This window comes from Cetorhinus maximus, chromosome 5 (assembly GCF_964194155.1).
Source record: "Cetorhinus maximus chromosome 5, sCetMax3.hap1.1, whole genome shotgun sequence".
NCBI lineage: Eukaryota > Metazoa > Chordata > Chondrichthyes > Lamniformes > Cetorhinidae > Cetorhinus > Cetorhinus maximus.
In genome coordinates this window covers 87,183,847-87,208,801 of record NC_135883.1, presented here as the reverse complement: position 1 = coordinate 87,208,801, position 24,955 = coordinate 87,183,847, and the positions used below count along the sequence as shown (strand labels likewise).

At 45.0% G+C, this 24,955-nt stretch overlaps 1 protein-coding gene across 1 annotated transcript in view; it reads right to left on the bottom strand.

The window, feature by feature from the left end:
• The window catches only part of trdn (triadin), a 565,816-nt gene that overhangs the window by 97,982 nt on the left and 442,879 nt on the right, over window positions 1–24,955 (bottom strand). Inside the window, exons 31-32 of the mRNA XM_078542852.1 lie at window positions 11,977–12,027; window positions 4,387–4,431 (exon numbers count right to left, since the gene is read on the bottom strand). Of these exons, the coding sequence (XP_078398978.1) occupies window positions 4,387–4,431; window positions 11,977–12,027 (96 nt within the window). The remainder of the gene's footprint in view (window positions 1–4,386; window positions 4,432–11,976; window positions 12,028–24,955) is intronic.

Here is a 24,955-nt window from a genome sequence, read left to right as displayed (position 1 = left end):
GGTGTCACACTGATCCCTGGTCAACAGCGTCCTGAACTTCTTGAGGCTCCGCTGTCTCTTGCTGCTCTGGCTGTTGCTCCTCCTGGCCCTGGGCTAACCTGCCGGTTCTACCTCATCTGGGCCACAGCCAGTAGAAAGACAGGATTGCCTGAAGCTTACATCATCTATGTATGAGTGGATCTGTGAACAATTGTAGTGATCCATCTAGTCAGCATATTCTTTGCAGGCTAACCTCCATCTCCGAGCCTCAAAGCCAATTTTAAGCCCTGTACCTGGTATCTGTCTAGATATAGCATCCCCACTCCTACCACTTCTAGGTCAAGTACATCCTGGAGGAATAGAGATCAGTATCCCTCCCATTCATACATGATTGGCCATGGGGATGTTGCACATTGACCAGAGTAATGACAGCCATGTATGAGAACCCTCCCTCAGACACTATTTAGCTTTCCTCTGTTACCCTTGAGAAACTATAGAGAGATCATTGCCTTGGCATCATAGGAAGACTTGCCACATAAGCCCTTGCCGGCCATGACCATTTACCCAAGAGGATGGAGGTTTGGAGTTGGGACTTTGCTGCCATCCACCAGCCATGCCCCTTGGAGGCATCCATCTCCCTCTCTCCTTTCCTGCCTCTGACAGCAGCAGATGCCAATCAGCTGATGCCAACCAGACCTTGCTGGGTTCCCGCTGGAATGCAGTAATGTTGGTTTATTGGACGTTGAAACCTCGAGAGCAGAACTCAGCTCAACCTGGTTCTCCATGGAGTGGATCAATAATTCATGGGGTGCCCCTTTACTCGGCCCAAAAAAACAAAGCATTAATTCCTCCCAACCGTAAAGAGACTCCTCTTACAGCGAATGCCTGAGAAGTTTTACAAACTGCGCAACAACCTTGAGAGCTTCCATATGGTGTGTTTCAGGTTTGCCAGTGCATCAAGCACCTTCTACCCTCCCCCTGTTACCCACCAAGTACACCCCATCATCCTAAACAATCACCGCTTTGTCATTCCTCTTCCTCCTTTAACCTATCAACCTCCCCGAGCTGCCCTGGACCCTATTATCATTTATGTGGACATTCCTGCTCCCCCCCTGTTCCCATAATTGTTGAGGTGCCCATGCCCTTCCCTTGCCCAGCCTCCACGCAACTTGGACTATCAGCACATGTTCGCAATCAAGAGGCTGACATTTATGAGTGGTCCCTAGAAAGCCAAAGCAGCGGCTGCTAACTCCAAAGTCCAGGGAGAAGTCTATTTCGCCAGGTGCTCACTACTTATATGCAGCTGTAAATGTGAACGTTCGAATTTCTCACTGGCGGGGAACTTAATTTGGAGGGGGCACTTAATTCTGGAGAGCTGGCCTTTTAATGAGCATGCATGACATGCAAACGCATGCAAAAGAGCTTCCCTGACATAGGTCGTCAGGAAACTCGACCCGCCTTTAAAGTTCTGAGAACTTAATTGCAAAAGTTCATCCCACCATTGGGAAACTAGTTTTTGGCCTCCCGTTAAATTAGGCTCCCCCATCTGCCAAGCTTCCTGCTGCAGGCGGGCCTGGAGGATTCTCCTCAATATGTCTTCATAAGAAACAATTGTTGAGGACATGTGGTGTTGAGTCTAGTTAAGGAGATTAGTGATGAGAAGGAATAGACTGCACTCTTCTTCATATTCTAATTAGGAAACTATATTACACCAGAAGTATAATAATTGTTTATTTAGTACAGCGACACTGGTAATATATAAATATACAAGGTGCACAGAGTTTAACTGTAAAAATGGTCAATTTGTTTTGAATCCAACCACTGAAAAAAGTTACTAGGAGATTGAAAGAAATGTAAACAGAAAACACAAGCAAAAAACTGCTTTATATATGATAACACATCTAACCATTTAACATAGGTACAGGAGTAGGCCATTCAGCCCATCAAGCCTGCTCCGCCATTCAATTAGATAATCTAATTGATCATCTACTCAATGTGCCACTTTCCAACACTATTCCCATATCCCTTGATATCATTAGCATCCAGAAATCTATCGATTTATGTCTTGAACATGCTCAAGGGTTGAACTTCAACAGCCCTCTGGGGTAGAGAATTCCAAAGAATTACCGCCCTCTGAATGAAGGAATTCTTCCTTATCTCAGTCTTAAATGGCCTTCCCCTTATACTGAGACTGTGTCTCCTGGTTCCAGACTCACCAGCCAGGGGGAACATCCTATCTACATCTACCCTGTCATGCTCCGTAATAATTTTGTAAGTTTCAATGAGATCCCCTCTCATTATTCGAAACTCTAGAGAATACAGGCTCAGTTTCCTCAATTTCTCCTCATTAGACAATCCCGCGATCCCAGGGATTAGTCTAGTGAACCTCCATTACACTCCCTCTATGGCAAGTGTATCCTTCCTTCGATAAGGAGACCAAAACTGTACACAATACCCCAGGTGACATCTCACCAAGGCTCTATACCATTGCAGCAAGACATCTTTACTCCTGTACTCAGATCCCCTTGCGATGAAGGCCAACATACCATTCACCTTCCTAATTTCTTGCTGCATCTGTATGCTAACTTTTAGTGACTCATGAACAAGGACATCCAGATCCATTTGGACATCAACACTTCCCAACCTGTCACCATTTAGGAAACTTTGCCTTTCTGTTTTTTCTACAAAAGTGTATAACTTCACACTTATTCACCTTATATTCCATCTACCATGTTCTTGCCCATTCACTTAGCCTGTCCAAGTCCTCTTGAAGTCTCTTTGCATCCTCCTCACAACTTACATTCCCCACCTAATTTTGTGTCATCAGCAAATTTGGAAGTATTACATTTGGTCCCCATATCCAAATCATTTATATAGATTGTGACCAGCTGTGGACCTCGCACTGATCCTTGGGGTACCCCACTAGTAACAGCCTGTCACCCTGAGATTGATCTGCTTATTCCTACTCTCTGTTTTCTGTCTATTAACCAATTCTCAATCCGAACCAGTATATTACCCCCAATCCAGCCTTTGCAAAGAAATAAAGCTCTAATTCCAAGAAAACATCATTGCAACATTATTGAATAAAATGTTTATGAAGGTGGCTCACCTGTTGCTTTGGGCTTTACTGCTGTTTAAGAAAAAAAAAATCTGAGGTAAGGGGCTAGAATTACTGCAGTCTGTCAGGGCAGAAAACATGGTGACCGGGCCCCACTTCATCGTGGGAGAGGACCTGCTTCAGTCTCCTGATGATGGCATAACCTCTATTGGAGGCAGAAGGGCTGACGCATGATTTTTAGCCGGCAGCAGTGAGATGTCAGTTGGGCCCATTAGTGAGCCAATTAACACCCAGTATCCCTGCACCCACTGCAATTTGCAATTTAGTAGTGTCTCTGGGATCAAATGAAGGCTGCATGGCTTTCCTCCGCCATCGGAAGGGCCAGCCAGCAAAGCCAGTCAGGTGTGCCAGCAGCCTCCTAGGAAGGGGGGTGGGGGTGTGTCTCTCGTAGTCAGAACTCCCAGCAAAGTTAACACATTTCTGAAAGACAAGGTTCCCTACTACAGCTGGACCAATAAGCTTTTGAATGGTGATCTGCTGGGACATCAATTTGTCCCTGCTTTGATTGGTAAAGGTTTACTCCTGGCACTTTGTTTAAAAGTAGCTTCACGATATCACTCAATGCGAGTAAATATGACTTTGGGTAATGATGTTAAAGGGGCGACATGGACTCAGCTGCATGTTATGCACCTCCCCCAATTTTCATTTCCGTAAAGCCATAAAGTTCTCAACTGTTTTACGCTATCAACTTTTTTTTTAATTGATTGATGGGATGTGGGTGTCACTGGCTAGGCCAGCATTTATTGCCTATCCCTAATTGCCCTTGAGAAGGTGGTGGTGAACTGTCCTCTTGAATTGCTACAGTCCATGTGATGTAGAAAATAACCTGCCGTGTGTGAAAATACAGCTGCTGCACCTTATTCCTATTGGCATTTCTTCTCATGCACCAAATACAATGAACATGCACAGATTCTGTCAGTTAATCACTGAAGCTCATATTTAAGCTCATATTAATTTTAATAATTAATATTAAAAGTGTTCAAGGAGGCAAGATTGGTAGATTTTAATTTGATCTTTATTTTGTTGATTATGTTAGTTCTGCTTAGCGATTAGCTTTATTATGGCAGAATTTTCAAATGAATTTCACAAGTCTGCTCCATGCAGATAAAAACTGAACTTATTTCCATTTTCTTTCCATTGCCAAGAGGACAAGAAAACTGGAGTGCAGAATGCTTGATCCATTCATCGTTAGAGACCATGGTGATTTTGTACTTTTAATATTGGAAGAAAGGAGATTTGCAAGGTTAGAAGCGTACTTAAATATGCCAATGAATTAATTTTTGTGTTACCTTTCTTTGTCGGTTTTGGCTTCATTTGCTTCACAGATGCTTTCTCTAAACATAAGGTGAAGAATTGAATTAGTTCAATATAAATCTCACTTTAATTGCACATGAATATTAACCATGTATTAGTCTTAGAAGATGTACATTCAACAAATTGTACATATGTAGCCAATATTTAATATGACAAAATATATGGGGGTGGACTTTTCTAGTAGCGTGGGCTTAGTCCCACACAGTTATTGCAGCTCTCACAGGCAGTCTGATTTTATTGTAAACATAAATGCTGTTGGGAATCTTGGATTTTATGGGGCGTTGTGGTCCCCCCCCCTCCCACTATCTTAAAAGTCAGGGGGGGAGGGGTGCGGAGCTGGTGGTGGGGGGGAGGTGGAATCCATCCACGATGCTGATGGCTGCCCTGTAGCAACTTAACACTGGGAGCAACTTTAATTGCTTGCGGCCAAGTCTTCCGCCACTTTCTCGGGAGGCCAAGCAGATCTGTAGGCCCATCAGTCCTACTGGGAGTCATTTCTGGGGCTACAAACAGACCCCAATGCTGAGGAGGTACTGACAGGTAAGTCCCAGGTGGGATGGGACACAGTGAGGGGGTGACTGGGGACGGTAAGATTGAGTGAGGGGGGTGGTGGGAGTCTGGGTTCAAGAGGCCAGGGGGGAGGGTTAAAGGTGAGGAATGACCTTGGGGCAGGGGTGGCTCTGAAGGGCCAAGGGGGCCCCCCCAAAGGAGATTCCACCTCCCCCTTGCCTGACACCATCCATGCAGCTAAAGCTGCCAGGTGGCGTGGGTCTCTCACCATCACAGGTAAAATATTATCGGCGGTGGGATATAGCCCTTAAGTGGCCATTAATTGGCCACCTGGTGACCTCAATAAGCCGAAGGGTGTGTGGGCCATCTGACTCCTCCTCCACCGCCCCACCCCAACCCCACGCCCTGTAAAAGTTCAGAAAATTTGGGGGTGCCAGGGAAGCGTGGGAAGGGTTTTACCTTCTCCCCACCTTCAAAGCCACTAGCGAGAGAGTGTAAGATCCAGCCCATGAGTACATAAAAAAAAGTTCAAGCGAAATCATTTAGGTCCCAATACAACTTTTAAGCTGACCACCTGTTACCACCAGTCCTGCACAATACCTCCACACCAGGGATGGCATAACAGTTCATGACACAAGTATATGCAGGTGGAAAGGAAAGCTGGTCTTGTTGCAATTTACAAAAATAGGCCCACTTCTTCTTGATTTAATAAGTTTCCTATGCAAGAAAAATCAGTTTAAGGAGCCTTAGTGCCAACACAGTTTGCTTAGAGGCAAAGAACCTGGTGAGGCAACAGCTCTTAATGGCTGCTGCTTAACATTAAAGAAAATGAGTTTTTGTTGTAGCAAAAGTTGCCCTTGTAGAGAAGGAAGTGGGGGAAACTGCATGCATCCAAAGATGTGTCAAAACAGGAAGGTAGGGGAAAGTTGCTTTTACTGAGCACACCCCAGTGTCCTAGTGCAGGAAGTGCAAAAATGTAAGGTGGCTCTCCTGGAAGTTGATGATCACCACAAAGCAAAGATCAAATATGTATCGATGGAGATACCAGTAGCAGAGTAACTGGAGATTTCCAGATCGATAGTATGAGGAAGATGCTTTGTAGCATGAGGAGGGGTGATAAAGTTGTACTGATCTGCATAATTTATTTGATTCGGGGGCGTCGTTCACAAGCATGAAATCAAGCTTGTGACCTGAAGCATCTTCACACAGCTAGCATGCAAAACAATCTTTTCCACAGCATCTTTTATTTCACTGAAACTGAAGCAGAATTCTTTTGTGGGCTGTGCAAATACCTTGCACTGTTACATAAAAATGTTGAAAGTTATAAATTATGACTACAGAAACTTAGCTCTAATTATCCAACCTCAGCAGACCGGGCCAGTGCATTAGCCATGTGGCAATTTTTATGGGTTAGATGAAAATGAGAAATGGAGCTCACCCAAAGAATGTGCAATTCTGAATGTGAATATGAACGTAATTAATCTAATTACCATATTGCAATGGTGCTTGTGGTAGCCACAATGAAGCTTCCCTTTGACTGTTTTCTCACCACTCTGAAATATATTGCACTGAAAACCAGGTATGGGCTGACAAACCTGGTTTCATCTTATTGAGGATCCATAAAATTAGCGTTCATAAATACAAAGCATAGTGCGACACGCCTTTATAAAAATAATTGTTGTGGTTGTTATGATGTTGAGTCTATCTGGAGAACTGAATGGTGAGAAGGGATAGACTGCAGCTCTGTTGGAAACATCCTAACTATAAACCCATGTTATACTAAAAGTAGCATTAGAGAATCATGCAGCACAGAAGGATCCATCATGACTGTGCCAATTAGTTCCAGTCACTTGCTCTTTCCCTATAGTCCTGCATATTTTTGCTTCTCAACTATATATCCAGCTCCCTTGTGAAAATTATTACTGAATCTGCATCCACCACCCTTTCAGGCTACATAAAACTGATCTACTCATCTCCCCTCTAGTCCGTTTGTCAATGATTTTAAATCTGTTTCCCAGCTCCCTGCCAATAGAAAGAGTTTATCTGTGAAAAGTACCCTCAGAATTTTGAACACCTCTATTAAATCCCACATTAACCTTTACTGATCTAAAGAGAAACATTCCAGGTTCTCGAGTCTCTCCATATCTTAAACCCTTCATTGCTGGTACCATTCTAATGGAATCTTCTCAGCAATCTCTCCAAGGCCTTGCCATCTTCCTGAAATGTGGTGCCCAGAATTGGACACATTACTCCAGCCGTGAAATAATCATTATTTATTTGGCCATGTGATACTTATAAAATCTATGTTCTGTATATACATATTAACAGAAAAGATTAACAAATTTCATTTCAATCTAACAATCATTGATCAATGTGCAAATCATCAGAAAAATTAACAGAAAAATCATACAAATCCTTGCTTTGTATACACTAGTAGTTCTATTCATTTAGAATTTATGTAAAATAACAAACCCTAAACCCAACAAAATATTGTTACAAACAACAAGAATAAAATCTGCACATAGGCCATTCACTTGTCACTTTGGGCTGTACTATTGAAAGAATACAGGTTTGATAACTTGACCAAACGTAAGAGCTTGATCAATATTATCAATGTGCATTGAGAAGCTGGGAACAGTGCTGATGGAAAACTATTTGTTTTCTATTAAAAAAAACTTGCTGGGCTGTGCAGATTAGTGAAACCAAACAATGTTATTGGAGAGGGAACATCTGCATTTGAAACGAAGCAAACTTTGAAAGTATGCAAAAACACAATTCAAACACACCTTATCTAGAAATGTGCCAGCTCAACAGTTAAGACTGCATAAAAAATGCAACCAATATTCAGCCACATGATGGAAATTAATTGAAGGAAGTTTAAGAAAGTTGGACAATGTCAGGATGGACTCTCACTTCCCGGGCAGCTGTTACCGAAAAGCTCAGCGAGGAATGCATTCCACCAATGTCAGAGCATTAATTGGACGGAGACTGGACTTCGCTCAGGAGGAACTCCTGTCTCAGAGAGCTATCGGCCAATCTGATTGGCCAATCTGCTCTGTAGTCCCAGCAGCACTACCTGGAATGGTGGCTACTGCTGGGACTACAGACAGTCCTAACAGTCTAAGGGCCGGCTGGATTTTACAGTGTGCTATTGCCCCTGGCTGACTGAATGTTAATAGACTGAGGCCCCTCAGGGGCAGGCGGTCCCACCTCAGAGACCTACAGGCCAATGAGAGGCCTCTAGTACTAGCTCTCTAGTACTAGCAATGACACTGGGAGTGGTAGTCACTGCTAGTACTGTGCTCAGAGGTTGAGGAGGCATTCAGCACTGGATTGCAATTTTGTAAATGTTTGGGGGTCTCGCTGGGCCACCGAGGGGGTCAGTGAGCCAGGTTTGACAAGTCATGGGGATACGGGAGCCTGGAGGGATCAACACCTTGGGGGTGGCCCTCCAATGGGCCCAGACAGCCCATTAAGAAAAGAGCCCTCTGGGAGCCTGGGCAGGGAAACCTGTGGGTTGGGTGTTTGGCGTGGGCCTCTCACAGCCAGTTAAATCCAAGTAGCAGCAGAATGAGATCCGTAACTGGGTAATTGATGGAGAGGCTACCACCCCCACACCCCACCACCACCCCCCCAACCCCCCTCCACGTCTCTGGTAAAATAGCAGTGGGGTAAGGTGTGGATGAGTACGTGGTAAGTAGTTGGGGGTAGGGTTGGAGGTTGGCGGACAGTCGAGGATTGGGGAGGGTAGCCGGGTGTTCAGTGGGGCTCAGTGAGCAGTGTGGGGTAGGGGGGGGCTAGTTGGATTGTCGGGGGGTTTGAAGGTGGGTGTAGTCAGGGGGTGGGGCAGTAGCCAGATGGTCGGGGGGAGGGGGGGTCCAGGAGGTAGTTGTGGGGTGCGAGTGTAGTCAGGGAATGCGGTGGGCAGTCAGGCGGGACACTGGGACTTATCAAAGGTCAGCAGGTGGAGTCGGGGGTCGAGCGGTATAGTTATCCAGGAGTTAGAACTGGTTTTAATCCTTATAATTTTTCTAGGGTAACAATTCTGCTAAGAAAGTAGGAACCATCTGAAGTCTCCAATTTCAAATCAGAGTTTCGGAGGGTTCAGGCACAGGGTAATTACCCAACAAAATTTGAAACTTCCCAGGCAATCCCCTTGCAATCCTTACGTGGATACGTCCAAGGGGTCCCCCAGCATTTTTTCTGGGCTGCCTCTGAGATGAAAAGGTCTGGGCCTTTGTTTACATTCCCAGAATCCCATCTACACATATTAAGACATGCAACTCCTTTTTGTATAGTTTTACAACCACACTCCAAATCTCCTTAGAAACACACTGTTGTGTGTTAGGTGTTAAGCAGTACTATTTCATAAAATAATTAATGATCAAATGGAGCTAATTGCTGATAAAAGAGACATGCTATCTAAGCTTTTCATCTTACACTCATCAGGATAGCTCACAAGAGGTTACCAAAATGTAACAGGGGAACAACAATTTATACTGCATGAGAGGAGAGTGCTGATTGGTTGGCAAGTGGACTCTGGTTGGTGGAGACATTGCCATGGAGAATACAGCATGGAGCAGTTAGCTACCCAGCTTTGTTCAATTTCAAACCAGGCAAGTCGACTTGAGACTTACGCATGCCAGAAGCCACATATATTCACATACATGTGCACACTTTGCATCTTTTCCACCTTAAGAGTTATTCCGTGGTTAATTTCCCAGAGCAATGCCTTGACCAATCATATTCAACCTGCCCAGTTTGAATCTGAACAAAGCTGAGCAGCTAACTGTTGGTGAATATCCTTAAAAGCCAGGAGATAAGGTAGCAGAGAACACATTAGATTAAATCCTGACTTTGCCTGATAATTTTAAGCAAGTGATAATGTGCTGACAGCTTGTTTTACAACCCTCCTGATTTTTATTTTCATTGGCTTCAAAACCAAACTCTTACTGGACTGAATAAAATGTTTTGTGTTCCTTGCTTTAATCTAGTACTGCTGCATTTTGTCATAACCACCATATAAGCTTCACTGAGATACTGTGGAGATCACTGGTCAAAACTGATATATAATGATGCTGCATTACTGAAAGATCAACTGCTTGTAATTACTCACAAAACACCTTCGAGGTGAAGCAGCAATTCACTTGTACTTCTTTCAAATTACTAAATATAGTACATTGCAGGTTCCTCTACATTGGGAGACCAAATGCAGATTGGGTGATTGCTTTGTGGAACACCTCCTTTCAGTCCACAAGTGAGACCCTAAGCTTCCGGCCACTTGTCATTTTAATTCGCCACCCCACTTCTACTCTGATTTTTCTCTTCAAGACTTCCTACACTGTTCTAATGAAGCTGAATGGAGGTTTGAGGAGCAGTACTTCATCACTCGATAAGGCACTTTACAGCCTTCTTGACTCCAACTCTTGTGGACATACATTTCCTATATTCCCATCCCATATAGGCAGTTTTCCCACATCTCCATCTCCCTCCCTTCCTTCTGGAAATCAATGTAGATTATCGAGCACAGCAGTGATGGAGGAATTAGACCTGCTACGAGTTAGGATATAAGCAACTGAGTTTTGGATGAGTTCAAGTTTATGGAGGGTAGAAAATGGAAAGCCAGGCAGGAGATAATTTTGGTTCGTCAGGCCTAGAGGTAAGAAAGGCATGGATGGGGGTTTCAGCTTCAGATAAGCTGAGGCACAGTGGGGGTGGGCAATATTATGGAGATAGGAATAGTTTGTCTTGGTGATACCATATAAAAGAGAAAGACTTGTGTAAAGTTTCATTGGACTATACAGTAAGTCCTCGTTTAATATCACCCCGATTAACATTGTTTTGCTTGAATGTTGGTAAGTTAATGGGGCCTGTAATGTTGTTGAGAGTCACGAGATTCGCTTAACGTCATTTTCCGCAAAACCCAATTGGTGCCATTTTGGAGTAGCTTCTCCCCCCTCCACGATCTTAAACTTGCAGCCTCTCCCCATTCCCTGAGTTGTGCCCTGTCCCCTCCCCACTCCCTGTGTTATGACCTCTCCCTCCTCAACCTCAGAGTTGTGGCCTCCTCTCCTCCCTGATCCACCCTCTTTTGAACCTTCCATTCCCTAACTTACCCTCTCGCCACTTCCCTCTCCTGGACCTGTATTCCCATTTGAAGATCCAGATCTGATCCAAAGCCGGAGCCCCAATGTTGTGGAAGCGCAAGTCCCATGGTGCAGAAGTGCCAAGCTAGAATTGCTACAATTCATGTTCTCTTTCAAATGCTCCTGCCTCACTGCTCTTCCTGGACCCCTCACTGGCAGGTGCTTTTAAGAAGTAACATGGATCGTAGCAGCACCAGCACAGCACTCCTACACCATTGGGACTCATCATACTTCCACACATCAGAGCTCTAACTTTGGATTAGATCTGGATCTTCCAACAGGAACATTGGCCCAGGTGAGGGAAGCAGCAAGAGGGTGAATCAGGGAGTGGGAGGTTCAACCGAGGGTGGGTCGAGGATGGGGAGAAGGCTGCAACTCAGGGGTCAATGAGATGGTGAGGCCACAATCTGAGGTTGGGGAGGGGGAGGATCAGCAGTGACTAGAAGGACCAGGGAGTGGGAGGTTTGGGAAGCAAGATCCACAGTGAGCAGGAGGTACTGTAAGAAGAAAGCTACATTTTTAAACTTATTTTATTTTAAAAGTTATTTTATTTATTAATGTAGGAATTTATCAATGTAAAATATTTCAATTTAGAGGGTATAATGTTTTAATATTTGTCCCTTTCTGATACGGAATGTCCTGCAGAACCTAACTAGGCTTTTAATATTGATTCCTATGGGAACCAATGTTTCACTTAAAGTTGTTTCACTTAAAGCTGTGATTTTCAGGAATGCAACCAAGTGATGACTTACTGTAAATGGCAGTACCAGCAGTATTCTGTTTTTAAAAATGTATAACCCTCAATTCTTATATAAATTATGAACAGATGCCTTAATTGCTTACAAAATATTAAATAATAATGTTGAAATTATATGTTACGTTTTTGTTCCAATATGCATTCTTTCTTACCCTTTGTTGTAGTTGCTGGAGTTGATTTTGCTTTTTTCAGCGTTCCTGGTTCTATAGACAATATAAGAATATACATTAGTAATTATGAACTGAATATATTATTCATGTGCAATCTCCAGAAATGACAACCCTTAATTAAAATCCAGTATAAATGTAAGAACTCTGTAGCAATTCTGTCATAAAATCATACGAACATGCGAACTAGGAACAAGAGTCGGCCACTCAGCCCTTCAAACCTGCTCCGCCATTCAATAAGATCAGGCCTGACCTGACTGTAACCTCCCGCTTACCCCGATAACTTTACACCCTGTTGTTAATCAAGGCCAAAATTTTCCGTTTGGCAGGTGGGCGGAGCAGGAGCAGATGTGGGCTGGCAGGTATGGGCCCAATCGGCGCCCGCGATCGGGACTGCGCTGCCATTTTGCACAGGCAGGCCAATTAAGGCCCACCCAGCGCATTTCCGACGCCCATGGATAGCGGGAGTGTGCGGGCTACGGCGGGCATGCACAGACCGCTGGGTCTGATGGCGACCCGGCAGTCTGTTTAAAAGAAGGCCTAGCAGCCTCCTGTAGGCTGCTCACAATGGCCACATCGAGATCAAACTGCAGGGGGTCTGATGAGCAGGGCACTCTGGAGGGAAGGGCAGAGGAGCAGGGCGGGCTGCAGGGTCTGCCCCAGGAGCAGGGCAGGCTGCTGGGTCTGCCACAGGGCCAGGGCAGGCTGTAGGGTCTGCCCCAGGAGCAGGGCAGGCTGCAGGGTCTGCCCCAGGAGCAGGGCAGGCTGCAGGGTCTGCCCCAGGAGCAGGGCAGGCTGCAGGGTCTGCCCCAGGAGCAGGGCAGGCTGCAGGGTTGGCCAGCAGGGGGCCAATGTGCCCTTCGCTTTTCAGATGAATGCCTTGCTGCCCTCCTCGAGGAGGTGGCAGCACAGTGAGAGGTGTTGGTCCCCCAGAATGGGAGAAGGATGCCCCCCCACATGACCAAACGTGCCTGGTAGGAGGTGGCGGAGGTGGTGAGCTTCCGCGACGTGGTCCAGCGCACTTGGATCCAGTGTCATAAGCGCTACCACAATTTTTTGTGCTCTGGAAGGGTGAGTACCATGTTGGCATTAGGCATTTTACCCAGCAGGTAGCCTTAGCCTTTGAGGGCGCCCCCCACCCCCCACCCCACCCACCCCCCACCACCCCCAAGTCTTACTGTCGTGACTGCATTGAATCATGTTGGGCACTTCTCGTATGCTGGGTAGGCAAGCAGATAGTGCCCATGCTTACATCAGCCTGAGTGATTCATGAGGAAATGGGTTCTCCCCTGCACCATGTGTTACTCTTAGTCGCACATGACTAGTCTGGGGCCAACCAGCGGAGATGCAGCTAGGCGCATACTCAGAACTCCAACACATGTCCTATTCACGGTGATGAGATTGTGGAAGGGGAGCCCTAAGGTCTCGTGGCCAAGAGCCATCTGCTGCCCTCGACGCTGCACGTAGTTGCGCCTCCTTGCTATGGGAGCAAAGACCGTGTGTTTCCTAAAGTGATGGACGCAGAATGTGTCCAAGGTGGCTGTTGGGGGGTGGTTGGGAGCAGGCGTACTATCTTTGTGTGACTGATCAGCAGTAGCGGGGAGAGGAGGCACTGGAGGCCTGGTGTGGGCCACTGAGGTTGGGGTGCGGTGTGCGTGTGCAGAGTCCATGTGCGATTAGCCGCTATGAATGGTCTTCTCTGCTTTTCAGGAGAAAAATGCTCACAATGCCTCTGAGCGTTCACGGACCAGAGGCGGCCAGGCCCAGTTGCTGATTTTAAGCTGATTTGAGCAGGAGGCCCTGGAGCTTGAGAGGCGCCATGCACCCAGGTCAACTGGTGTCGGTGAGGCTGGGGTGGAGCAGCCAGGTATTTGAGGTCCACAGTGACATCCGCTCAGTCTTCCCACCATCCATAGCACTGATGATTGTTTGAATCATTATTGTAGCAACATTGCTCATTCACAGACTGATTGGGTCAGAGGTGTGGGTCATAGACAAAGGTCTCTCGGCCCTTCCAAGATGCACGTGTCAAGCACCTTCCAAAGTCGCCTTATCCCATTTCTGACCACTATCCCCATGGCCTTGTATGCCATGGCATCGCAACTGCACATCCAAATGCTTATTACATGTTAGGAGGGATTCTGCGTCCACCACCCTTTCAGGCAGTGCATCCCACATTACTGTGTGCAAAAATTCCTCATCACCTCACCTGTCAACCTCATGGCCCTTACCTTAAATCAATGCCACCAGGTTACTCATCCCTCCGCCAAGGGGAAACCCTATCTATGCCCCTCTTAATGCTATAAACCTCAATAATGTCACCCCTCAATCTCCTCTGCCACAGGGGAAATATCTCCAGTATATGCTATGTCTCCTCATAAGTCAAACTCTCCAGCCCAGCCAGCATCCTGGTCTCATCTCTGCATTCTCTCCACTCCAATCACATCCCTCCTGTGAAGCGCATATCATAACTGCATGCAGAACTATAGCTGTGGCCTAGGCAGCGTTTTCTGCACTTGTAACATTACCTCCCTGTTCGTATATTCTATTCCCTGGCTAATAAAGGCAAGTATGGCATTTACCTTCTTAAATGCCTTATGTACCTGTCCCGCTACCTTAACGGGCCTGTCGACATGCCCAGTAAAGTCCCTCTGATCCTCCTTACTTTCCATGGTCCTACCATTCCTCCTGTATTCCCGTACCTTGTTTCTCCTTCCCAAGTGCATCACCTCACACGTATCCACGTAACATTCCATTTGACATTCCTTAGGCCATCTGACCAGCCCATCTGTATCCGCCTGTAATGTTAGGTTCTCCTCCTGACTATTTGCCACCCCACCAATATTCATCTCCATAGGTTCTGGAAAGTTGAGCGCATAATGAGCCAGGGGGGAAGGGATGAAGTGTGCCACTGTGTGCACGCTAACTGATCCACTGTCCTTGTTGTTAATTTCAGCACCATCAGAGCATGGCCACCAGGAGCAATTCCAGATGCCTCCTCTCACACCTGAGGGCCCTCAACTGTCACCTGCGTCACCCCATTTCTGCGAGGCAGGCACCAGTGCAAATACTAGCACATCGGTGGGAATTGCAACATTGACTAGTGTCCCGGGGCACAGTGGAGAGGGCACTTCACAATCACTGGAGGAGCTGGCAGAGACAGAGAGTGCCCATGGCGCCAGCAGTTGGAGGACTGCAGGGGACCAGGCACATGCTCAGTCAGTGCCTGTTGATATGCCTCTGGAGTCGTCCGCGACACAGCAGCTGCAGGAAATGCGGCCAGGTGTGCAGGAGCATCTGGGAGTGTTGCTTGAGACTATACTTCACTTGGTGTCCGTAGTGGAGGAGTCCACGCGGAGCATCAGTGATGCAATGAGCCTCATGGCAGAGCGTCATGCTTCCTCCATGGAGAGAGTGGCGACTCTTGTGGAGAGGGGCTTCCAGGAGAACAAGCAGGTTCTCCTGGGGTTACGCTCGGACCTGCAAGCCCTCACAGCGCCAGTGGCCACAACTGGTCATTGCCAATGTGGGAGATAGTGTGGGCTTCAAGCTTCCCAGCTCGTTGCCCAACCATCGACAGTGAGCAGGTAGGTCCGGGGCAACCTGACGTCAGCGGAGCAGCTGCCTGTCGCCTCTGTGGGCTCCTCTCACGGCACTCCGGATGAGGGCAACAGCTGCTCCACCCCTCTCCCAGTGACCGCTTCATTGGGTGAGGCTGCGACGACTGGGGAGATGCCAGCTGTGGACCTGGCAGATCCCTCCCAGGCAGGGCCAGCACAGGCTCCACGGGCCAGAGGACAGCCGCCAAGGTCATCGTGGTCAGGAGGACAGCAGAGTCAGCAGGCTGTCTCAGATGCCTCTCCGAGCGATGGGGCAGCACCAAGATGTAGCACACATAAACGTAAGCATAAGGCACCTTAGGCACACCACGGGTTTCTCACTGGTGCTTTTGTGTTGGCCCAAGATTAGGGAATTATTATTTATTTATGCCTGAAAAACGCTTTGGTTTGATTTTGTGTGACCTTATGATGGTGAAAATTAAAACCATATGTGTTACCATGGCTGAGGGTGACTCCTTGGTTCTGCATGTGTATGTTTTACATACATGTCATGAGTGTTTGAGTGGACATTGAGGTTTATGTCCAAAGCCCTTAGTTGCAGCTGATGAAGTGGCAGATGTAGCACTTAAGTGCCGAGTATGGAAGCGCCAAGCAAGGCTGGTCCTCCTGATCCACGTGTGTGGAGCTAGCTGAAGGTTCGTTGGATTAAAGTCTCCCGGGTGTCCCTGCCTCCTTGGTGTAGTCCTGGGTCAGCGTTTAGCCCCTCATCATTCCCCTGTGCTTCCTCATCCTCAAAATCAGTGCTGGACTCATCATGTGCAACCACAGACACTGTGTCAATGTCTTCATCGTCCACCGCGTCCCCCCATTCCAATGCAAGATTGTGGAGAGCACAGCATGCTACCACTATCACAGAGTCGCGATCTGGGGGTACTAGACTGCGCCCCCTGATCGGGCATCGGAAGCGCACCTTGAGAAGACTGATGGTTCTCTCCACCACAGCCTTTGTGGAGGCGTGGCTCCCATTGTAGCACTGCTCAGCTTCTGTTTTTGGATGGCGGAGAGGTGCCATGAGCCACCTTGTGAGGGGATAGTCCTTGTCACCCAGCAGCCGTCCATCAAGCCGGGCTGGAGCACTGAAGAGCCCCGACACCTGGGAGTGCCTGAGGATGTAGGCATCGTGGAAGCTGACTGGGCACCTTGCACAGACTTGTAGAGTCAGAATCCTGTGGTCACACACTATCTGCACGTTCATGGAGTGGAAGTCCTTCCAGTTGACGAAGGCACCGGGCTCACCTGCTGGCGCCTTGATGGCCACATGTGTACAGTCTATAGCATCCTGGACACAGGGGAAGCCAGCAATGGCCGCGAAGCCTCTGACTCACTGTGCCTGGCTTGCCCGGTCGCAAAAGAAGTGGATGAAGGTCAATGCCCGTCTGAACAGAGCGTCTGTAACCTGCTTGATACAAGTGTGGACAACTGATTGGGAGACACCGCAAAGATCACCCACCGAGCCCTGGAAGGAGTCAGAGGCATAGAAGTGGAAGGCAACTGTGGCCTTCAGAGCCGCTGGCATGGGGTGTCCACCCACACAGTTAGGAGAGATCTCAGGGCCTATCATCTGACAGATATGGTTGACTGTCCCCCTTGACAGTCGAAGCCTCTTTCAGCACTGCAGCTCAGTCATATTGAGGTAGCTGCTTCGCCGCCTGTATACCCTGGCAGCAGGATAGTGGCGTCTTCTGCGGCCCCTTCCATCTTGGACAACCTCTTGGCCCTGCGCCCCTTGAGCCTGCGCCAGGCCTCCCAAAGGTGGCTCCCCTGGAGGCTGATTGTCCATTCCTGGCCTCCTCCTTATTCCAGCCCTCCCTTCCTCCTCAGAAGAACTGCCTTCAGTGGAGATGTCAGAACCCATACCCAGGCTAAAGGGAGGCCTCCAGAAAGCTGCAGGCTTGATAAAGATTACTGACTGAAGACTGCTGACCTGAAGGTTAAAAGTACACAGAAAGCTGCTGGAATTTGTTCTGAACTGCTACAGATCACACAGGCAAGTTTAAAAAACTTTCTGCAATAAATATTCACAGAGCAGATTGACAACCCCACTGGGCCCTCTTATCCCGCCCGTGAATGAGTTTTATTAAAAAGTCTCTTACCCGCTTGCCCGTTGCACCCGTGCGCCAACTCGAAGATCACACAGGCACCTGAAAATCAGTGTTGATTGCCGATTTAAGGGCCTTAACTAACCCATTAATTAATGGCGGGCACGCGTCGAACTTCATCGCGCACGTGCCCAGCGAAATATCACTATGGTGCGTGGTGACGTCGAGATGCTCGCCCCACGTCACCACGCGTCGTTTTACGTGCTGACGTGCCAGGCCCGCCACCCGCCCCCCCTCCCCCCGCACGTCAAGCAGAAAATTCTGCCCCAAGAGTCGATCCAGCTCTGCCTTAAAAATATTCGGGCTCTGCTTCCACTGCCTTTTGAGGAAGACAGTTCCAAAGACTCACAACCCTTGGAGAGAAAAAAAGTTCTCCTCATCTCTGTCTTAAATGAGCGACCATTTACTTTTAAACCGTGACCACTAGTTCTAGATGCTCCCAAAAGAGGAAATATCCTCTCCACATCCACTCTGTCAAAGCCCCTCAGGATGTTAAAGGTTTTGATCAAGTCGTCTCTTACTCTTCTAAGCTCCAGTGGATACAAGCCTAACCTGTCCAACCTTTCCTCAAAAGACAACTCACCCTTTCCTGGTATTAGCCTAGTAAACCTTCTCTGAACTGCTTCTAATACTTCCTTAAATAATGAAACCAATACTATACACAGCACTTCAGATGTGGTCTCACCAATGCTTTGTACAACTGAAGCATAACCTCCGTACTTTTGTACTCAATTCCCCTTGCAAAAAACGATAACATTCCATTAGCTTTCCTAATTACTTGCTGTATCTTCATACTAGCCTTTTGGATTCACGTACTAGGACGCCCAGATCCCTCTGGATCTCAGAGTTCTGCAATCTCTCACCATTCAGATAATATGCTTCTTTTTTTATCCCTCCTGCCAAAATAGACAATTTTACATTTGCCCACATTATACTCCATTTGCCAGGTCTTTACCCACTTGCTTAACCTATGTCACTTTTTAGCCTCCTTATGTCCTCCTCACAGTTTACTTTCCTACCTATCTTTATGTCATCAGCAAAATTAGCAACCATACCATCTATCCTCTCATCCAAGTCATTTATACAAATTGTAAAAAGTTGAGCCCCCAGCACTGGTCCCTGTTGCATACAACTCGTTACATCTCGCCAACCAAAGAAAGACCAATTTATAATTACCCTCTATTTCCTGTTAGCTGGCCAATCTTCTATCCATGTGATTACATTACCCCCTACACCATAAACTTTTATTTTCCACAATAATCTTTGCTGTGACACCTCATCAAATGTCTTCTGGAAATCTAAGTACAGTACATCCACCAGTTCCCCTTTATCCACAGCACATGCGACTCCTTCAAAGAACTCCAGTTTTTGGTTAAACATTATTTCCTTTTCACAACAACATGTTGACTCTACCTGGTTGCCTTAAACTTTTCTAAGTGTCCTGCTATAACATAATTAATAATAGCTTCTAACATTTTCCCTATGACAGATGTTAAGCTAACTGGCCTGTAGTTTCCTGCTTTCTGTCTCCCTCTCTTTTTGAATAAAGGACTTACTTTGCTATTTTCCAATATAATGGAACCTTCCCTGAGTCTAGGGAATTTTGGAAAATTAAAACTAACACATCAGCCTGAATTTTTCAGTCAATAGGCGGGCTTGGCGGGGGCAGCCAGGGGGGTTCGTGGAGCCGACCGCCTCCCGCAATCAGCTCCGCGCCGCCATTTTACACCAATTAAGGCCCGCCCAGCGTAAGACATGTGTGGTAACACTCAACGCTACCTGTGCGGGCAGGGGGAGGAGGAAGAGTTGGGGCCAGCCAGCGCTCTTTCGCGCATGCGCATGAAAGAGTGCTTCAATATCCCTGAGGCACAGAGCTACCTCAAGGAGATTGAAGCACTTTTGAAATAAATAAATAAATAGATCGAAAATGTAATTAAGCATATCCCTTCATGTGACTGTGTCACATGAGATGGGACATGTTTTATATTTCAGAAAATGTTTTTGTTTAATTACATATAAGCTTTAGGAACCCTCATCCCGCTCGTGGATGAGGTTTCCTAAAAAACGTGAAGGGCGCTTGGCCTTTTCGCCTGTCCGCCAACCTTAAGATTGGATGGGCAATGTAAACAATGACCGTAATTATTTCCTTAATGGCCTCAATAGGCCATTTAAATATTGGCGGGTGTGCAGCCGACTCCGGTGCGCACCCGCCAAACGAAACATCGCGAGACAGCGCGATGACGTCGGGACACACACCCGACATCGTCACATGTTATTTTACGTGCCAGCATGTCAGGCCCGCACCTGCACGCCGACTGAAAAATTCAGGCCATCAAATATTTCACTGCCCACTTCTTTTAAGGCTCTAGGATGAAATCCATCAGGACCCAGGGACTTGGGAGTTTTCAGCCTGCAGCTCCAACAATTTGCTCAATACCACTTCTCTGGTGATTGTAACTTTTCTGAGCTCCTCCCTCCCTTCCATTTCCTGACTTACAGCTATTTCTATGATGTTACTCTTATCCTATATAGTGAAAACTGATGCAAAATACCTGTTCAATTCATCTGCTATCTCCTTACTTTCTATTATCAATTCCCTAGAGTCACTTTCCATAGGATCAGTGCTCACTTGGTTAACTCTTTTCGTATTTAAATATCTATAGAATACTATCTATTGTTATATTTTCAGCTTTCTTTCTCTTGTACTCTAATTTTTCCCTCCTTATTAATCTTTTTTGTCATTCTTTGCTGTTCTTTATATTCTGCCCAATCTTCTGACCTGTCGCCCATATTTGCACAATTATATGCTTTATCTTTATGTTTGATACTATCTTTAACTTTTTTAGTTGACCATGGATGGTGGGTTCTCCCTTTGGAAGTCTTCTTTCTCTTTGGAATGCATATATTCTGTGCATTCTGAAATATCCCTTTAAAAATATGTCACTGCATCTCTATGGGCCTATCCATTAACCTCATTTGCCAGTTCACTCTAGCTAGCTCTGCTTTCATGCCCTCATAATTACCTTTATTTATGTTTAAAACACTGGTCCTGAACCCACTTTTCTCTCCCTCAAACTGAATGTAAAATTCAATCCTATTATGATCGCTACTACTTCGGAGGGGTTTCACAATGAGGTTATCAATTAATCCTATCTTGTTGCACAGTACCAGGTCCAGTGTAGCCTGCTCTCTGGTTGGCCCCAGAACGTGCTGTTCCAAGAAACTAAATCAGCAACAATATGTCATTTATTTTGGGTCTTGTCTGTGAAACCAGATAAAATATTTATTTGGCTATTTCTAGTCTGTTAGGAAGTTTTTACAAGCTAAGTTCCTGGAACAACTAAAAGAAATTTAACATAAAAATTTGCTGAAATTCTATTAGAATCACTACCAAGGTAAGAATTGCATTAGACCATGACAATTTATTTTTTCCTTGTAATCCAAATCTTGATAATAGATAACATTTGCTCTTTTAAAAAATAGGTAGACAAACATATTTTTCCATTAGAAAAAACAATATGAGATGATCACAAAATGTTTTCCAACACTGAACTTGGGCAAGGAAGCCAATATTGTGTGCATCTCGGGCTTACCTGCTCAGGTGCAATGATTGTTCCCTGCACCCAGCATGAATTTTTGAGCTACCCATTTTATTTCAGTTATATTCAATTTTCCACAAATTCAGATATGATTCACCTTCCCTTTTTCACTTACCTGGGCCGTGCACTACTTATCCAATGCATTCAGAGCTGAAGTCTATTTCTTGATTCCACTACCTACTTGCTTCTACTCAATGCTTCTGTCCTCTCACCTTCTGTTGTTAAATCCACACTTTATAGATGTAATACCATTCTTTAACACTCCCAAAAATTAATTTACTGTTTACTTTCATCTTGTGCCAGTTGATAACTAGCATGAACACTGATATATGCACATTGTTTACTATAACCAGAATGTGATTTGTTGCTGTGCAGTGAAACATTCCTCCCTCCTTCTGATGAAAGGTCACAGACCTAAAATGTCAACTTTGTTTTCCTCTACACGGATGCTGCCTGAGTTGCTGAATATTTCCAGAACTTTCTGCTTTTATTTCACATTTCTAGCGTCCACAATATTTTACTTTTGTAGGCCTCACAAATCCTCTGGTAGTTGTCTCCCTTCCCCTAGCACTAGAAAATATCAATGCCTTGGTGTACTGCATTTCACAGTCTTGTCACAAAATGAACCAAGTTTCTGTTGAATTACTGTACTAGGTGCTCATACAGTCGGCATGTTCTCAGTTCTGACACGGAAATGTATCAACAGTCATTCAGAGTGGCAGAAGGTAGGAACTGGTATTCCACAGGATCAGTGCTGGGACTACTGCTGTTCATAATTTACATTAACGATTTGAACTTTGGAATCCAAAACACAATTTCTAAATTTGCAGATGACACCAAATTGTGGGGGGATAGTTAATATTGAGGATGACTGCAACAAGTTACAGGAGGACATTAATAAACTTGCAGAATGGGCAAATAACTGGCAAATGAAGTTCAGCACAGATAAATGTGAGGCAGTACATCTTGTTGGAAGAACAGGGAAGTTACTTATTACTTGGAATGCGCAAGTGAGATGGAGGAACAAAGGGATCTAGAAGTACAAATATAACAATCACTAAAAGTTGTGCCATAGGTTAACAAAGCCATAAAAAACCAAGCCAAGTAGTATGTATTTCTAGAGGGATAGAATCGAAAAGTTGGCAAGCTATGCTAAACCTGTATCGAACCTTGATCAGACCACACTTAAGAGTATATGCGTGCAGTTCTAGTCACCATATTTTAAAAATGAGATAGAGGTACTGAAGAGGGTTCAAAGAAGATTTACAGGGATGATACCAGAAATGCCTGGGTATCTATATCAGGAACAGATTGACAGGTTGGGTTACTTCTCCCTTGGAAAAAGGCTGAGGGATTACATAATAGAGGTCTTTAAAATTATGAAAGGTTTTGATAGAGTGGATACAGAGAGAATGTTTAATTTTGTAGGGAAGATAATAACTAGAGGCCATCATTATAAGAAATTCAGTAGGAAATTCAGAAGAAACTTCTTCATCCAGAGAGTGGTAGGAATGTGGAACTTGATGCGGACAGGTTGAAGTGAATAGCATAGATGTATTTAAAGGGAAATTGGACAAGCATATGATGGAGAAGGGAATAGGTGGTTATGATGGTAGATTCAGATGAAAGAAGATGGGAGGAGGCTCAAGTGGAGTATAAACGCCAGCATGGGCTGGTTGGGCTGAATGGCCTGTTTCTGTATAATGTAGCCAATGTAATCCTATGTAAAGTTAGAGTCGAAGTAAAGTGGCAATAACCCAAATGCTTATTAAGGGTGTCAAGGGAGACAAAGCAAAAGCGGTTAAATGGAGCTGAGGTACAGATCAGCATGATCTAATTAAAGAACGGCACAGTCTCAAGGGGTGAGCCACCTAATCTTCTTCCATGTTCCTATGATGATTGTTACCGCAGCTGTTACAATAAACAAATGGAAATTTCCTTTATTCTTCAATGGATCAAAAGACATGAAAACTTCTAACACTTTAAAACATGCAGCTGATTAAAACTGAAGTGGTGGTGAGGGGGAAAACTCACTGAAGTGGTGGTGAGGGGGAAGCATAAGAAAAATATTTCTCCACAACAACCCATGATTCTATCATTTCCTCTGCAATTTATTTTGGTTTTCAGCAGTGGCTTTTTTTTTATTAAATCGGGGGATATGCCTGACTCTAGAGAGCTAGCCTTTATTGGGGGTTATATGTTTCTTTAAATCTTGAGGGATTAAGCAGAGTTGATCAGTTGATAATCCCATTCTTTTTCCCTGAATTCATCATTTCTGATTAAGTGATGGTGCACAGTTCAGCACAATACTCTTCTGGTTTCTTTAATCCCTCAGCTCTATTGTAGTACACATTCCTCCACAAGAAGGGACTGGAGATAAAATGGAAGCTGTTCTGTTTATCTATATTTTTATGTTTAAAGAGTATCACTAATAAAATTACCACTCAGTACATACTAATGAGTTTTAAATTAGCCACTACACAAGCATATTCTGCCACCAGGTTTGTGAGACAAGGATGTCTCCACAATCTGGTATTTATCATGGTGGCTTTTACAAAGGCAGGCATTATAATTCTCATTAATCCTTTGGTAACACACTGAAATTGAAAGAAAACAAAAATATCTGTTTTGAATTATATTTGGAAATATTGCAGGAATGGAAAAACCAATGCTAATCAGATGGTATTTTACTGATAGTAATAAACTGTTAAAATGGATAAGAAGTTTTATAGCTTTCTTGTATCAGCAGAACTGGCTCAAAGAAAGATTTGGGTGGTGTAGCAGAGTAGCATACTACCCTTTCACTTCTGGGACACTGAGCAAAGTCGGCAAATGGATAGGGTGAAATTGACTCTCTCCCTCTCAGTTACAGTGGTCATTCATGTAATGTATTTAAGCAGCCTCAATTCCTTCTTAATGGGCGAGGATTTATTGCACAAAGCTGCCTCTAATTCAATAGTAATTGATGGTAACTGGAAAGATCATGCGAAGGGACATTAACCACAGCTCACTACTGACTGTGATGAGGTGTTCTGCTGAAATTCCTGATGTGTACTTCTGCAATGCAAAGCTCAGGCTGAAAATGTTTAAGATGGAAGGTATCATCTTTAGGATTGCGTGATACTGTTACTGATTTTAAAAAAGTGAAAATTTTCTATTCCCCAGTATTGACATTCTTCAACTTGATGAGCACAATATTATTTTCAAATCCCAAGAATGGTCAAGTTCTTCACTTTGACAAATTATCCTACCTGGTCGTGTAAGAGATGACTTTTTCTCTTTTACAACTTTTAGCTCTGACAACAATAAAAATATTACTGTTTGATAATTTGGAATTATTTCAGTGTACATGTACATGATAATTTACTCAAAGAATTATATTTTGTTCAACATCTGCCTACAGACCTTACAACATAATAAACCACAAAAAGCTTATGAATAATTATACTACATGATGCAAAACCTAATGCAGTGTAAACTAATGTAGCATCATATGAGCTGTCTACAATTGCTGGAGACATGCAGTCGGTATTTCATATTGATTTAAATAATAAAACTGGCATGCACACAACAATATTAACAAATACCAAGTCTTATCCATAAATCAGTAATTTTGAATATTTTAGTGAAATTTCAACTTGACACT